The 17,540-nt window shown below is 34.4% G+C and overlaps 1 protein-coding gene across 4 annotated transcripts in view; it reads left to right on the forward strand.

Moving 5' to 3' along the window:
- The window catches only part of Lrrc40 (leucine rich repeat containing 40), a 56,404-nt gene that overhangs the window by 15,621 nt on the left and 23,243 nt on the right, over positions 1-17,540 (forward strand). For 2 of the 4 annotated variants that reach the window (XM_020180253.2, XM_074079780.1), the window contains exons 5-9: positions 6,007-6,130; positions 6,346-6,488; positions 7,524-7,696; positions 12,227-12,320; positions 12,433-12,478. In XM_020180253.2, the coding sequence (XP_020035842.2) occupies positions 6,007-6,130; positions 6,346-6,488; positions 7,524-7,696; positions 12,227-12,320; positions 12,433-12,478 (580 nt within the window). The remainder of the gene's footprint in view (positions 1-6,006; positions 6,131-6,345; positions 6,489-7,523; positions 7,697-12,226; positions 12,321-12,432; positions 12,479-17,540) is intronic. The other 2 variants (XM_074079781.1, XM_020180254.2) reach the window with 1 other exon arrangement.

Genomic DNA, 17,540 nt, shown 5'->3' on the forward strand with positions numbered 1-17,540 from the left:
TTTCTATTTTCTTATATTTGGTAAGGCTTGCTTTATGCCCTAAGATATGATCTATTTTGAAGAAAGTTCCATGAGCTGCTGAGAAGAATGTTATCAGATGAAATATTTTGTAGACATCAGTTAGGACCATTTGATATGTGGTGTCATTTAGAACTAGGATTTTTTGTTTGGATGACCTATCTATTGGTATAGAGGGCTATTAAAGTCTCCCACTACCACTGTGTTGGAGTCTATATGTGCTTTTAAGTCCTTTAAAGTATGTTTGATAAAAGTGGGTGCACTGACATTGGGTGCATATAGGTTGATAATTGTTACTTCCTCTTGATGTATTGCCCTTTTTATTAGTTTGAAGTATCCTTCTTTTTCTCATTTGACCAAGATAAGCTTGTAGTCTACTTTGTCTGATGTAAGTATTGCTCCACCTGCCTGTTCCCTGGGGCCATTGGCTTGGTAAATCTTTCACACTTTTACCCTAAACCAGTGTTTATTTCTGTCAATAAGATGGGTCTTGTAAACAACAGATTGTCCGATCTTCCTTTTTAATCCAGTTTGCCAAATGGTGTCTTTTGATGGGGGAGTTGAGTCCATTGACATTCAGTGTTAATATTGATAGGTATGTGGTCATTCCTGCCATTTAGTTATTTTTGTTGTTTAAGGATTTGATTGTGTGCAGTCAAATCAGTGCTACTCTCTGATTGCTTCTTTTTTTCTTCTCTTGTGGTTTGATGCTTCCCCTCCTCTTGTGGTTTTGTTTGCCTTCATCTTCTGTGTGTAGAATTCTTTGTAGAATCTTCTGTAGTGATGGCTTAGTGGTCATATATTGGTTTAGTTTGTCTTTATTGTGGAAGGTTTTTATTGTTCTGTCAATTTTGAGTGATAGTTTTGCCGGGTAGAGTATCCTAGGGCTGAAATTATTTTCATTTAGTGCTTGAAATACCTTACTCCATGCCATTCTTGCTTTTAAAGTTTCCGTTGAGAAGTCTGCTATTATTTTGATGGGTTTACCTTTATATGTTATTTGTTTTTTCTCTCTTATAGCCTTCATTATTCTTTCTCTGTTCTCTGTGCTTGTTGTTTTAATGATAATATGCTGTGAAGAGGTTCTATTTTGGTCAAGTGTGTTTGGTGTCCTGGAGGCTTCCTGTACCTGAATGGGCAAAACTTTCTCGAGATTTGAGAAATATTCTGTTGTTATTTTATTGAATATATTGTGTACCCCTTTGGCTTGAACCTGTTTTCCTTCTTCACTGCCCATGATTTTCAGATTTGGTCTTTTGATGGTTATATGAGAGTTATAATATTCTGTCTTCCACTTATTCTCATCTGCTGGAGTAGCCTTCCACTCTTTTTTAACTATAAAGATTTTTTATTTCCGGAATTTCTGTTTGATTCATTTTTCTGAGGTTTTTCATGTCTTCTTTTATATTTTGTGTTGTCATCTTTAATTCATATATCTCTCTTTTGTTTCACTTTGGTGTTTGTCAAAGTCCTCTCTGATTTCATTTATTCGTTTCTGTGTCCTCACATGTCTTTATTTTTGTCTTGAAATTTCTCGAGTGCATCTTGTATATTCTGGTTAACCATGTCTAGTATCTTTTCCATGTGTTTCTCAGTGATTTCTTTCAAGATTTCCTCTTTGAGGGTTTTTTGTGGGCATCACTGGGCTCCCTAGTGACATTTATTATTGTTTTCTGGGGGTCAGGAACTGGTTGTCTGTCATTTTCCACTGAATTCTCTGTTAAAATAACGAGTGTGTTTTCCATCCCTCCTCCTTGTCATCACTCTGTGCCATGCAACTATGTTGATAGGGTAGTCGGTGGTTTTAATTGCCAGTTTTCTTTCCCTTGATTTAATTTTTGTTTTGTGACTGACTTGGTTGTCAGCTAGGTTGATGTGCTCTTTCTGCCCCTAGCCTGGAGATGTAATTTAGCAATAACAAATTCACAGGTTCAATTCCAGGCCAGTTGTTTACATATTATGTAGAAAATGCCTTGGTGATAATATCTATAACCAGTAAGAGCTGGGGGGCTAATGATTATTAGGCTAGATGTAGCTGGGTAATTGATAAAAGGAGCACTAAAAGTGGAGGGGAAGGTGGGAGGGGGGGATGGGAGAAGAGGCCCTTGTGCGTGTTTGGGTGTATTTCTGTTGTGGAGGGTGCTTGGTCAGGGGCTACTGGGTTTTGTGGTCCTTGTGCATGTTTGGGTGTATTTCTGTTATAGTGGAGGGTGCTTGTGTCAGGGGCTGTAGGGGGCTGGAGTTGTATGCAATTGGTACAGTAGGCTAGTCAGCAGGTGGTGAGTTTGTAGGAGGGAGGGATAGTGTGGTGACAAGTTGGGGAAAGCTAGGAGGGGGGATGAAGACAGGGAGAGAGTAGATAAGAAGGGGCAGAAAGAGTAGTTGGGAAGGAGAACAATGGATTGTAGTACAAGGAAAGGAGAGAAAGTGAAGGGACTAATAATAGGGATAAGAAAATAGTGATGTGAAGTTAATAATACAGAAAAAAAATACACCAGGTACAGGAACAACAATAATTTCAGTCTTTTGGTAAAACTTTTCTAATTATTCCTTAGGCATCTAATCCTGATATTAGCATACAAGTGGGAGCCCTGATGTGACTGGCTTCTGAGTAGTATTTGATTCCTTCTGTCCACTGGGCAAATTGCAATTGGGAGCTGAGGTAATTCCGCCAGTTCATGCAGGGTGGTCAGAACTGTTGTTTTCACCATGGGGCCACTGTGTTGCCCTACAGCTACAACTCTGTTTGGTCAGCTTCACCCCCAGCAAGGTGGGATAATTCAGTTTTGAATACTGCTCTCTGTCCCAGGAAACCAGTTCTGGGATCCACCACCTGCCTCTGTTTGGGAGGTTGGGTTGTCAATCTACCCCTGCTCTTAGCCTTTGTTGCTTTTCCTGCATTTGTTCATTGAGAGTTCAGTTCCTTACACCATCCCCTTTCTCTGGGTTAGGTTCAGTGCTCCACCCCCACCTCCACTGTCAGTGTTAGATTACAGTTCACTGTTTATGCTTTTCAGTTTTGTTGTGGAGGGGGGGTCAGTCTGCCCAGGGGCTGTGCTGAATTATGTTCCCATGGGGTGGGTAGGGAAGTCGAGTGTGTGTGTGATGCTCACCTGTTCTTTGTGCAGATTCATGCAGGTAGCTTTGGAACCTGCCAGTGGAGTTAATGGCACAACATATGTAGGCTTTCCATGGGTTAGGGGTCCAGGATGTCACAGAGTTCAGTTCTGATTGATGCTCTTCTTGTGCTTGTTGGTAGGAAAGAAAAGAAAAAGAAATGGCCAAGGTACTTTATTCCCAGGTTGGACACACCTTGCTGGCTGTGCTATAGGGATCTTCGTGGCTGTTGGGTCCAATTAAAAGCTGATTTAGGGGTCAGTCTTTGAATTTTATGTGCAGCTAATGTGATGGTGGTTATCATTTTGCCTGGAAGCAATCAGAATTACCCAAGTGTAGCTCTGATGTCTCAAGGTGGTTTCTGGAGCTCAGGATTTCTGATTCCCTACCCTAACCGCCATCTTGGATCCTCCACTAATAAATATTATAAAGGGTACAAAAGAAATAAAACATGTTTTATTTTTTGCTCTACATTAAGTGTTATTACCGTGAAGAAAAAAAATAAATGTTTGAAGAAATAAGTGTGTTTACCAATTTCAACTTTATACAATAAATATATTGAAACATTCCATGTTATCCTCACTAGTATTTGTTTTCAAAGATCAATTAAAATTGATTTAAATAAAAAGTACAAAAAAACCTTGTAAGTTTCATGATGCCAACTTAATAAGGACCTAGGTGAATTCTGAATTTAGTTCTTAGTTTAAGTAAAATTTTCTTCGAGAAAGCAAGATCTGTTTTAAGAAATAAGTCTTCTAGAGCAATACATTATATCCTAGAGTATAATACTTAGAAAACCAATGATTTATGAATCTTTAAAAATTTAATTCACTCTTCTTCATATAGATAATACTTTTTTTTTCCCCATAAGTAGTCTGCCTCTTGTTTACAAACTTTTCAGTGCCTTATAGGAATAATATCCAGAAAAGTAGTGAGAAGTGCCCAGGCTAAATTGTCATTATCTTGTAGATGATTTTAGTAGAAATCATGGAGAACATCTTCTAGGAAACCACAACTTCTCATACTGCCTTTAGTTTGTGTTGTTTGTACTACATCAACTCTCTACATCAGAGATTTGTTTTTTTAAAAAAAAGAAGAAATAGGTGAGACTTCTAGCTTCAGTTTCAGTAAGTAAAGAACTTGGAAGTCATCAAACCAGTCAATTTCAGAGCTTTCTATCCATCATAGCAAGATGGGCTTATCAAGCAGAGCAGTTCCCATTATGGTGCCCAGGAAGCAGAAACAGAGTACCTGCTATCCATAACTTTTGATATTATATAGTATTTATTTATTAGCAGTTTCCTGATTGTTACAGCTTGTGGTATTTTAACTATTGATTGTACTGTGTTGTAGATTATGATATTGCCATATTATGATAATAACTATGTAGTTTTAATTAGCTCATCCAACATTTTTACCTTTTTTTATCTTCCTGATTTATTCAGCTACACAATACAGTTTGATATTTGACTAAATAGAAGTCTTCACAGCTTCAGAGAATGGTTCCTTTAATTCATTTATTCTTATTCATTGTTGTCATTGGTCTTACCTAATAATTTACTGATAGCTACTGAAATATCTGATTCATAACATTGTCTTTTGTTTTTATTGTTGTGCTTGGGTTACATTGTGGCATTTGCAAAAGTTCCTAAAACATATCAAATATATTGTACTTGAATTAACCCCCTCCCTCATTCTCCTTTATCCCCTCTCCCCCCATCGCATTGTCTTTTAAAGAGTATTTTTTTAAAAAAGTTCTCTCAACCAGGCACTGACGGCTCACACTTGTAATCCTAGCTTCTTGGGAAGGTGAGATTTGGAGGATCGTGGTTCAAAGCTAGTCTTGGCAAATAGTTCACAAGACCCCATCTAAACTATTAGCTGGGTGCAGTGGTGTGCATCTGTCATCTCAAGCTATGTGGGAGCCTGAAATTCAGATGATTGCAGTTCCAGGCCGCCCTGGCAAAGAAGTTTGTGGAGACCCCCCATCTCAACATAAAAAAAGCTGAGGTGGAAGCATAAAATAAGAGGATCATTGTCTGGGCTGGGCTGGTCAAAAAGCAAGACCCTATGTACAAAATAACCAGAGTGGAAAAGGCTGGGTCAAGCAATAGAGTGCCTTTTTAACAAACACAAAGCTATGAGTTCAAATCCCTGTGTTGCCAAAAGTAGATTCTTTCATGACAAAAAAATATAACAGAGAAGGAGAAGGACAGAGGAAGTTAGGGGGAGAGAGGGCGAGGGAGAGAATGAGACATGGATTGAGAGTTGGAAGGAAGGAAGGAAGGACATCAAGATTTAAAGAAGCACCAAAAGTATGGAGATGAACTAAACTTGAATGAGTCAAAAGTAGAGAACAGACTTCTGGTCTTGGTTAAAGCAGTCTCACTAGGGTCAGCAGAAACAGCAGAAAAACTGCCCCCAAATTATAGAGGCTACCTTTTTAGCTTTCTGGTTTTTTTTTTCCTATCTTGCAAAGATATTTTTCATTTCATATTATATGTTACAACAATGTGCCCAATTCATTATAGGTACTCAATAATTAGATGAACAAGTGGATTTATGCATCCCAAAGATGCATAAATTATATAGCATGGCTTAGAAAGCTTTGTGTAAAATATTTCTAAAGTAAAAATTCATTGTAATTTCTACCCACTATGTTGATGAACACATGGTAGGCCTGTAGATGTTGAAAAGAACTATTAAAATTAATGATTATCTGTGAGATGATCAGTGAATGGGGGTTACCAAGTCTGTTACCTCTGAATTAGTCTTTTTTACATTATAATTCCCGGAAATCCTGAAATCCCTTTTAGGAGTATTTATGTTTCCATATACTCATTTATTGATTCTATCTTTTTCTTTTTAAAGGATCTTTCGAACAATCGTCTAACAACTGTTCCTGCTAGCTTTTCTTCTCTGTCCAGTGTGTTGCGACTCAATCTTTCCAGTAACCTGCTGAAGAGTTTGCCAGCAGAAATAAGTAGAATGAAAAGTAAATCTTCTATATTTTAAAAATTACATAAATTTCAAGTTGATACAACTTGCTTTTAGGAAAATAAAGCTTACTATAGCTGCAGAGAATTTAGCAGTTCCTATTATGGCCATGTACAGTGGTACAGGTTCATATAAGTCAAGTTCTGTATCATCATAGACTAATTTTTCTTCTCCATAAAAAGTGTTTTGATTTTCACTAAATATATATTACAGGATTAAAGCATTTGGATTGTAATTCAAATCTCTTGGAAACTGTACCTTCTGAGTTGGCTGGCATGGAATCACTAGAATTGCTTTATTTGCGGAGGAATAAACTACGTTTTCTACCACAATTTCCTTCTTGTAGACTATTGAAGGTACCATTTAGTTGTTTGTTACATAACTTTACATTTTGCAAAGTTATGTAGGAAAATGAAGTTTTTATCGAGGAACTAACCTTGTTTTATAGTATGCATACATATTAGCTTCATGTACCATGTTTTTCTTGTGTTAATATTTTTCAGAATTTTAATGATTACTGACATTAATGATATTTTGCTAGTAATGGATGTTTCCAAAGAAATAATTTTTAAAAATCCAGATTTGTCTGTTTAACTGGCAAGTAGTTTATAACTGGAAAAGTTCTTTATAATGAGACTAAAATGATAAGTTGGGGCAATACTGTAGGAGACCTAGAATTCCAGTAAGGAATATGTGTCTGATTCTTTAAGTTGCTGCTTCTCACCTTTACCTGATCATAATTAGGTTTGTTTAACATTACTTTCTTTTGACTTTAAGTGTAACATTGATATTGACTTACAAATTTATCATGCTTTTCTTTTTTTTAATAGACTTTTATGCATCTGTGTTGTAAAATTTTGCTTTTTAATAGAATATTGACAGTGATTTAAAAAAATTAGAAAAGTTTTTATTTACTAAGATTAGCAAATTTTCCATCTGATAATGATAGATTCTGCTAATGGGAAATCAATGTATATAATAATCACTAATAATATTATGTAATAAGCTGACTATAATGCAGATAACTTCTTTGAGCTGATATTGATTTTTTCTGAAACTTATTTTCTATCAGTGTAGCTTTTAGATTTATACTTTTATTAGTCCTAGAAATGTAATTACCAAATCATTCCTCTCCTTTAGTTTTATAAACTACTTGTTTCTGCCAGAAACCTTAATTATTTTGAAATTGCCATAAAATTCTTGAAAATTTACTTTCCGCTATTTTAAGATGGCTTAAATGTAATTGAAAATTTAAACTACCATAGTAATTAAAAAGTTTTGTTTTTTTTTTACACGTGTTTCAGTGATTTGAAATTAAGAGTATTCACAATTTTCATTATCTAGCATAACACTGTATAAAAAATACACATAACTAATGTTTGATTTTGTAGGAATTGCATGTAGGTGAAAACCAGATTGAAAAGTTAGGGGCAGAACATCTTAAGCATCTGAATTCTATCCTTGTACTAGACCTGAGAGATAACAAGTTGAAATCTGTTCCAGATGAAATTTCACTACTACAGTCTTTGGAAAGACTTGACCTAAGCAACAATGATATTAGTAGGTAAGTTAAAAGACCAAATAAATAGAAATTATACATGTATATAGTTATATTTTTTTTGTTTAAAAAATTTATAAAATATATACATGCTATTTTTTAAAATTAACTCAGTATTTTTTGAGCAATCATTATGTTCAAAGAACAATTAGGTTTTGTCCTTGGCAGCCAACTTGATATACTAAGAGAAGCAGATGTATTTATAAGTTACTATAACTCACTAGAGCTAAACTCTAAGAACGTTGAATATTTTATTTGTTTTGATCTAATTCCTAAACCAGAGCCTTGGCACATAGAAAGTGCTTGATAAGTTGGATTTGTAAAATTAATGTAAAACTAAAATAGAAATACATAATGCTTTGGGGGATTAAAGGACTTATAATTTGTTTAGAGGAATCAGGACAGACTTCAGGACTGGAACTAGAGTGAAGAAAGTTAAAATTGCCTAGAGGACAAACTTTAAGAACATACCCACTTTCAGGATCATGCCTCATTCTAGTTCCACTATGTCATATTTAAAGAATGGCTGTGATTTTCAAGTTCATGTGTAAGGAGGTATGTGATCCACATGGCAGGAGGAAACAACACAAAACTTTGGGAATCCTAAAAATAGGGTGTGAATAGGGAAGTTAGAAGAATTTAGGGCTTAAAAACCTAAATTGATTCATGTGGAAGAGGCTCTTGAAGAATCAGGTTTCATTAGTTAGGGTTATTCAAAGACTATGAACAGAACTACTTTGATTGTAATCTCATTAAAAACAATACATTGATGGTAGTGAGCTGACTACATTGGAGTGTTTTGGCATAGAATATCTGAATAAAACTCTTTTAGTTTAACTTAATATTTCTCACCATGTAACACTTGCTATATCCAACTCGCTATATTTATAGCTATGTAGATTTCTCTCTTATGTATTGATGACCTGTACCATGATAGCAGTTGGGATGAAAAGGAATGGTGTGAAAAGGTATGAGAGACTGTGTTGGAGATAGAAATCAACAAAGAATTAGGAGAAGTTATAGAACCATAATACTTAGAGGTAGAATTATTTTATAGATACAAAATAATGACACTCAGACTTACTCAAGGATTATGTACCAATTAGATGTCTAAGGTTTTTACCTTAGATGCCAGAAAAAATGGGCACTGTTCACAGAAAAAGAAACATTTAGGCAAGGCAGATTTTCCTTAACCTTTATGTTTTAGTGAGTATTTTAAAACATTAGATTTGTTTTCACAACATTCATGTACGACTTAACTATGGTATAACTTAGCTATAGATTTGAATGCTTCAGTAGTGATTACATTTTCACTTAAATATAACAATAAATAAATGAACTGGATATTCATAAAAGTGCCTTATCTTACAATTAATGAATAAAAGTAGTTGTTGCCTTTTTTTTTTTAATTGTTGGTGGGACGGGTTTGAACTCAATGACTTTACACTTGCAAAGCAGGTGCTCTGTCACTGAAGTCATGTCTCCAGTCTCCTTTGTTCTAATTATTTTGGAGGTGGGATCTGTCAGACTATTTATTTGCTTGAGCAGCCTCAAACAGTGATCCTCCTGATTTCAGCCTCCCAAGTAGGTAGGAATACAGGGATGAGCCACTGGCACTGGCCAGCCCTTGCCTCTTATAAATGTTAATATATAAATTTTTCTCCATGGTAATTTTATTAAATCTACTGCATGAAAGCAGTAGAAAACAAACATTTAAACAAAAACCAAATCTAAAATTAAGTGAATAAAGTAATTGTAACAGATTATTTCTGATATATATTTCCTCTTTCTCCAGAGCGCTGGAGATAAAGGGCCTAGAACATAATGGTATTTAGTAAATATTTATGTTATTTCTTTTCCCCTAAATTCTGTACTTCTGAGGTATTAATGATAATTATAGTTATTTTGCATCTCATATCTTCTCTTATAACTAAAATATTGGTTCCTCAAACCACTACTAAAATAGTTTATATAAAATAAAGATATCAAGTCATTGTTCCATGTAAAAACATCTGATGAGAGCCAGGCACCAGTGGTTTACGTCAGTAATCCTAGCTACTTTGGAGGCTAAGTTCAGGAGGTCTGAGGATCACAGTTGAAGGCCAGCCCTGACAAATAGTTTGTGAGACCCCCTCATCCCAAAATAACCAGACCAAAATGAACAGAAGGCATGGTTCAAGAGGTAGAGTGCCTGTTTTGTAAGGGCAGAGCCCTTGAGTTCAAACCCCTGTCCCACTATACAGATTTTGAGGCACCAATAAATTAGAATTTCTTACACAGTACAACTCTAGAAATTTGTTTTATTTATTTATTTATTTATTTATTTAAATACCTCAGAGATTTTGGTTCATCTGGTCTTTCATCTAACAACTGGAAACTGCCATCTTATAAGATAAGGTTCAGACGTTCTAGCAAAACATTCAAGGGTTTTTCATATTCAAACTTCATTCACTTACAGGTATCCTGCTGGATTTTTGTTTTGTTTTGTTTTGTTTTGTTTTGTGGTACTGGAATTTTGAACTCATACTTGGGCCTTATACTTGGAAAGTGGGAGCTCTACCACTTGAGCCACTCTGTCAGCCCTTTTTTTGTATTGGGTGTTTTCAAGATGGGGTCTCTAGAATTATTTCCCTGGGCTGCTTTGAACAGTGATCCTTCTGACCTCTGCCTCCCAAGTAGCTAGGATTATAGATGTGAGTCACCAGTACCCAGTGTTATCTTGCTTTCTGAACTATAAATGAGCTCTTTATTTTGTTCCTTTACCTTGGAATGTCCTTTTTTTTTTTTTTTTTTAACATCACTGCCTGAGAGAATTCTATTCTTTTTAAGCCCAAATCCAAGTTTTGCTACTCTGCAAGTTTCTATATTTGCTCTCATACCAACTGTACTTATTAACCATTTGTCTTGTGACATGTTTTTATATCATTTGTTTTTTATACATAATTTCATACAATAAAATTAACCAATCTGATGATTTGGCTAATTATTTCTATAACCATTGTCAAACTCAAATAGAACATTTCTGTCTCTCCTAAAATTTCCTTGTACCTTTTGCGGTCAGTTCCTTTTCCATATCCTTAATACCTAACAACCACTAATGTGCTGTGGTATTGTAGTTTTACCGTTTTTAGAATATCAAATAAATGGCATTACATGTATGTATAGTTTTGTGTCTGGCTTCTTTCATGTAGTATAATGTTTTGCAGTTCACTCGTGGCTCTGTTTATCAGTAGTTTGTTCATTTTTCTTACTGAGTTTTCTATATCATAGGTATTCAGCAGTTTGTCTCTCTATTAGTTGAGGGACATTTGAGTTATTTTCAGTTTTTTGACTATTGTATTTGTGTGTAAATTTCAGTGTGGACATTTTTTATTCTTTTATATAAATATATAGGATTGCAATTGCTTATTTGGTAGATATATGTTTAACTTTAAAAGTTTCCTCTTTCCAAAGTGATTGTAGTATATTATATTCATACCAGCACTGTAAGTTGTTTTTGCTATACTTTGGTTAGTTGTGTACATGTCTTTTCCTTTGTTCAATTGAAAACCTGAGAGCAAGAGTTTTGGGTTTTTTTCTTTCTTTTAAAGATAGGGCATCACTATGTAGCCCGTGTTGACCTTGTACTTGCTGTCTTCCTGCCTCTGCCTACTGAGTGCTGGGATTACAGAAATGCCCCATCATGCCCTGCATCAAAACAAGAATCTTGATATTCTTATACCAATGTCTAGTATTTTATAGAAATAATAAATTCTGTTGAGATTTCATATTTATGTGTATAGATGGATTAACTTTTTGCATGCTGAAGATCAAAGCAATTTTGCTTATTGAATGAAACCATAAGCTGGGTGAGCAATTTTTTTTTCTATTTTTTGTGTTTTTCGTTTAGAAAGAGTTTTATTTGCTTGAAGTACAAAATCAAAATATTATCAATGAAAATGGTTATCTTAAGTCTGCTTCATTAAAACTTACATCTTTAAATTACTTTTTAGCACTGGGTTTAATGTAGCAAATGTTTAAATTTTTTTTTTTTCACAGTACTGGGATTTGAACTTAGGACATTGCACTTGCTAGCAGGCTCTCTACCACTTGAGCCATGCTCCTAGATCTTCTTACTTTAGTTTTTGAATAAGGTCTTGCATTTATGCCTTGCAGGGTTGGACTGTGATTCTCCTGCCTACAACCTTCCCTGTCTCAGGGATGATAGGTACTTACCACTGCTCCCAGCATATTGATTGAGATGGGGTCTCTCTATTGCTCAGGCTGGCATTGACCCATGGTCTTCTGATTTCCACCTCCCGAGTGGCTAGCTAATGATTCAGAGCTCACATTTGTTTTCTAGCAATTTCAACGTGACAAATGACAACTTTGAAAATATACATTTAGCATTCATCTTGAGGGGAAATATTTTAGGGCATTCTTTGAGATTATTATATGATATATTGTTTGTCAGATTTTTTTTTTTTACTCTATTGTTACAATTTGGTTGGATTGTCCTTATATTTAATGTCTTCCCTGAAATGAATTTGTTTGTAGTCTGCCCTGTTCATTGGGAAACCTTCATTTGAAATTCTTGGCTCTAGAAGGAAATCCTTTGAGAACCATTCGAAGAGAAATTATTGCTGTAAGTGTATGTAGAATTCAGCTCTTTATTTTAAAATTGAAATTCAGATATTCATACTTATCTATAAAACTGTAGGGTATGCTTTGATAAATGTTCGTCTTTGTTTCTATCCTTTCAGAAAGGAACTCAAGAAGTCCTCAAATACCTACGAAGCAAGATCAAAGGTACTTTTCTGTTTTCTCCTATAGTTTGAAGAACTATATGAAAGGAATAAGATGTACTAATAGCATATAAATTTAAATATACATTGGATATGACTATTAGAAGAAATAGCACCTGGCAATTTTTGGTTTCAATTCTGTATCCATATAGGCCATCAGAATGTTGAGGTTGTAAAAAAGAAGTTTACATTCATAATCATTTTTTATATTCAATAACTTTGATTTGTGTTAAAATCTACTACTTATATAATGTAACAAAGCTTTAATAAGCTCCAACTAGTATAATTTTGAAAAAGGAGCAAAACTTTACTTTCAGGATAAAATATATGTGAACTATGGACTTGTTAGTATATACAGGTGTTTGAGTATCTTCTGTCTATTCACAGCTTTGATAAGTTCTGACAAAAATTAAGAAAAATCCCCACGCTTTTTGGATATGTTAATTTAGCATGACTGTATACTGAAAGTGAAAGTAGTACTATAAATTTATTTGTAATTATTCATTAACTTTTTTTAGTTTTTTTTTTTTAATTTGTTTTTTTAAATTGTTATATTGGGTACCTTGTGGTATTTACAGAAGTTTTTACAATATATCATAGTCGGGTTCACTGGCTCCATCATTCTTTTTTTTTCCTCCCTCCCTCCATTATTGGAATAGTTTCAACAGGTCTCTTCCTCTACATTCAGCCTCCTTCACACTTTCCTTATGTCTTCCCCCCTCCCACTGGTATCAATCCCCATACAAGCCCTATTTTACCTTCCTGTTCTATTTTTGGTTGGTGGTTTTTTTTTTTTTTTTTTTTTGGTGGTGGTGAGGGAGCATTTTTGTCTGTTTAAGATAGCTCTACAGGGAGTTTCCTTGTGACATTTCCATGTATATATGTATAATATTTCGAATTTGTTCATTCCCTCTATAGTTTACCTTTCTACTTTAGTCCCCTTCTTGTGATGATTTCAACAGGTTTAATAATTCTATGTTTATTCTTGTATGGAAAGTACATTACCCATATTCACCTTCTTATCTTCCTTCCCTTTCACCCTCCCTCTCTCATATGTAAGCTGTTTTTCATAAGATTGCTTATATTTGCATTGTCTGTCTCCCACATATGAGAGAAAACATGCGGCCTTTGACTTTCTGTGCCTGGCTTGCTTCACTTAACACGATATCCTCCAATTGCATATGTTTAACTTTAAACCACATGTTTTCATTCTTCCTTATGGCTGAATAAAACTCCATTGTGTGTGTGTATATATATATCACATTTTCTTAATCCATTCATCAGTTGTAGGGTGTCTGGATTGTTTCCGTAGGTTGGCTGTTGTGGACAGTGCTGCAGTAAACATTGGTGTGCAAGTGTCTTTATTGCGTCTTGACTTAAATTCCTTCAGATACATCCCTAGCACCGTTATTACTGGTCATAATGGCCGTTCTAATTTTAGTTTTTTTAAGAGCCTCTATGCTGTTTTCCATAGTGGTTTACTAATTTACTTTCCCCCCAGCAGTGTATGAGGGTCCTTTTTTCCCACATTTTTGCCAATATTTGTTGTTATTTGTGTTCTTGATGATAGCCATTCTAACAGAAGTGAGGTGGAATCTTAATATGGTTTTGATTTGCATTTCCTTTATGGCCAGGGATGTTGAACATTTCTTCATGTGTTTTTTGGCTATTTGGATTTCTTCCTTTGAAAAAGCTCTGTTTGGTTCATTTGCCCATTTCTTCAGTGGGTAATTTTTTTTTTTGAGTTGTCTGCATATTTAGGTTATTAATCCCATATCAGATGTACAGCTGGCAAAGATTTTCTCCCATTCTGTAGGCTGTGTCTTCAATCTGATGACTATTTCTTTTGTTGTGCAGAAGCTTTTTTAGTTTCATGTAGTCCCACTAGTCAATCCTTTCTCTTAGTTGCCGAACCAATTGTGATATGTTTAGAAAGTCATTGCCTATGCCTGTTTGTTCCAGTGTATCCTCTACTCTTTCCTTCACTAGCTTCAAAGTTTCAGGTCTTATATTAAGGTCCTTGATCCACTTTAAGTTGATACTTCTACAAGATGAAGAACATGGATCAAGTTTCAGTATTTGTTAAATTTTTTTTAATGCTTCACTAAAAGTATGGTATATCTGAGTTTTATCTCTTATCTTTCATTGCAACTGAATCTGGAACATGAATTAAAAATTAGTTGTAGTACTGTATTGCTGTGTAACAAACTATTCTAAAACGTAGTTGTTGAATGCAGTAGCTGTTAATTTGGCTTACAGCTCTATGGGTTATGCATATCTTGGCCTTTCCTGCCAGTCATTGCATTCTTTAACAATTTCTGTTTTCTACCTTGTCATTCAAATAAATTAATAAAATAATTTTCTAAGACTCTTATTTCTTATCAGTGAAAAAGAGTTTTCTTTCTTCTCTAGAGATGCATTCTCTTCGGGAAAATTTTATTATTCTGACATGAGTCAGTTACAGGGTGTATGAAAATAATCAAATTTTTATAAACACAAAAAGCCAGATAAACTTCATGTAAGTTACAATTGTATACAAATATTTCTGGTAAACAATCTTTATCCAAAGACAAGTCAGGGAATCCATACATATACATATATAGTTTTATTCTCTCCTAAAACTTCACAAAAATTTGGTAATGGAAATTACTGGGGTTTGAATTCAGGGCCTTGAGCTTGCTAGGCAAGTGCTTAGATTGGGTAATTTATAAACAACAAAAATTTATTGCTGACACCTTTGGCTTATAGAGAGTCCAAGATAAAGATACTAGCAGATTCAGTATCTGGTGAGAGCTGTTCCTCATAGATGATGAACTCCATATTCCTTCACCTTACCTAAGGGCAAAACCAGGCTAACACAACCCATTAGGCTACTTTTTTGGTTTTTAGATGGTGCTCAGGATTGAACCCAAGGTCTTAACAGATAGTAGGCAAATGTTCTACCACTGTGGTAGAACTTTATAAAGTCACATATATGAAGGCTCTGCCTTCATTACCTAGTCACTTCCCAAAGGTCCCCTTATAATACCATCATCTTTCTGGTTAGGTTTTAACATGAATTTTGAGGCAACATACACATTTATGACTACAGCATAAATAAAGGGGCAGCTGGGTTAAATTAGAAAAAACTTTAAGCTATTATAGATAATGCTGTGATAAATGTTCATGTACAAGTTTCCTTTCTCTTGTGTATATACTTAGAAGTAGAATTTCTAGGTCATATCAAAACTATTTAATCATTTGGTGAGTTGCCTTTTCTCCAAAGCAACTGCACAATTTACATTCTCAGCGCTAGTGTAAAAGGGTTCCGTTTTGTGTACAATTTCACTAACACTCGTTATCTGACTTTCTGATCCTACCCACATGATAGGTGTGAAATGACATCTCATTATAACTGATTTGCACTTCCTTGAAGAGTAAGGGTGCTGAGCATCTTTTCATGTGCGTGTTAGCTAATTATACATCTGTGGAAAAAGGTCTATTCAGATCCATTATCTTTTTAATTTGGGTTATCTTTTATTTTTCAGCTATATGAGTCCTTTACATATTATAGGTCCAAGTCACATGTCACATAAATGATTTGCAAATATTATAGTAACTCTGGGCTCTCTTTTCTTTTTCTTGATGTCTTTTGAAGCACTGAAGTTTCAATTTTGGAGAAGTGCAGTTTTTCCTTTTTTTTCACTTATGCATTTGGTTTCATATCTAAGAATACTTGGCAAAACCTAGGTTATGAGGATTTGACCTGGATTTTCCCTAAGACATTTATATTGTTGCTCTGAAGTGTAGGTCTCTGATCCTTATTTTGAATTAATTTTTGTATACACTAATATAAGGGAGCAATTCATTATTTTCTATGACTGTCCATTTCCCAGCATCATGTATTGAAAAGGTTTTCTTTTCCTCATTGGATGGTCTTAGCATTCTTCCCAAAAAATCAGTTGACCATAAATGTATGAGTTTATTTCTGTTGTCACTTTTATTCCACTGACTCCAGTGTCTGTCTTGTGCCAGTCCTACACTGTCTTGATTTTGTGGTAAGTTTTGAAATCAGAATTTTGAGTCCGCCTACTTTGTTCTACTTTTTCAGGATTATTTTAGCTATTCTTGGTATTGAATAAATTGAATTCTTAATTCTCAACTTAGTTCCTACTTCTTGAATTCTTTTTATTCTATAATTGTGCTTTTATTGATTGTGTTGAGGATCAGTACACAGACATTTTAAATTGTAGCTAAATCTTAGCACACATACTAAAACCCTAAAAAGCCATATATGGTTTTTTTTTTTTTTTTAAGTTATTCTGGTGACTTTCCAGTTTCAAATTTGGAGGCAAATTTTTTTTAAGGCAATAACAAGTACTAAGAATTTCAAATGTTGATAAGCTGTTAAATTCTACCAATTCACAATTTTATATCATATATACTACATAGTCAAGTTTTCAATCTTACACTGTACATTAAAAAAATTATTAGGAAAATTGGGCTGTCCTGACCAAAGATGTTATATGGTACACACAGTTTTGACTGAGCAACAGTAAAGGAGTGTTTTTCTTCAGGAAACAATTCTACTAAAAAACAGCATTGTAATAGAATTTAACATATTCAAGATCTATCAAATGCATGGCTTTGACTCCACATAGCCATTTAGTATGCTGTGTGTTACACAGTATAAAACTAACTCATACTTAGGGAATAAATGACACTCAACAAAATCTCCTTAATTCATTATTTTTTGGTTGTACCAACAAATAACCAGAGAATGATTTCTTCTCTTAAAATCATTTACACTTAAAAAATGGGGTGAGGTGGGATTCCTTCCTTTTAAAAAAATGTTTCTACAGCTGCTAAAAACTTGTATTTATAAAATGCTTGATAAAATATTCCTCTGGGTCGCACAAGAAGGGAGTCAGGCACTAGTGATGAGACACGTATGATATTAATCTGACTTGATTTCTTTCTCTTCTGCTTCCTCAGAAGATAGACTGTCTTCATTTTTAGTGTCTTCATCTTCTGCAGATAAATTTTTGGAATATTCCTTTGTTCCCCTTTTCCATTTTATTTACAGT

The sequence above is a fragment of the Castor canadensis genome, chromosome 7, assembly GCF_047511655.1.
Source record: "Castor canadensis chromosome 7, mCasCan1.hap1v2, whole genome shotgun sequence".
Taxonomy (NCBI): Eukaryota; Metazoa; Chordata; class Mammalia; order Rodentia; family Castoridae; genus Castor; species Castor canadensis.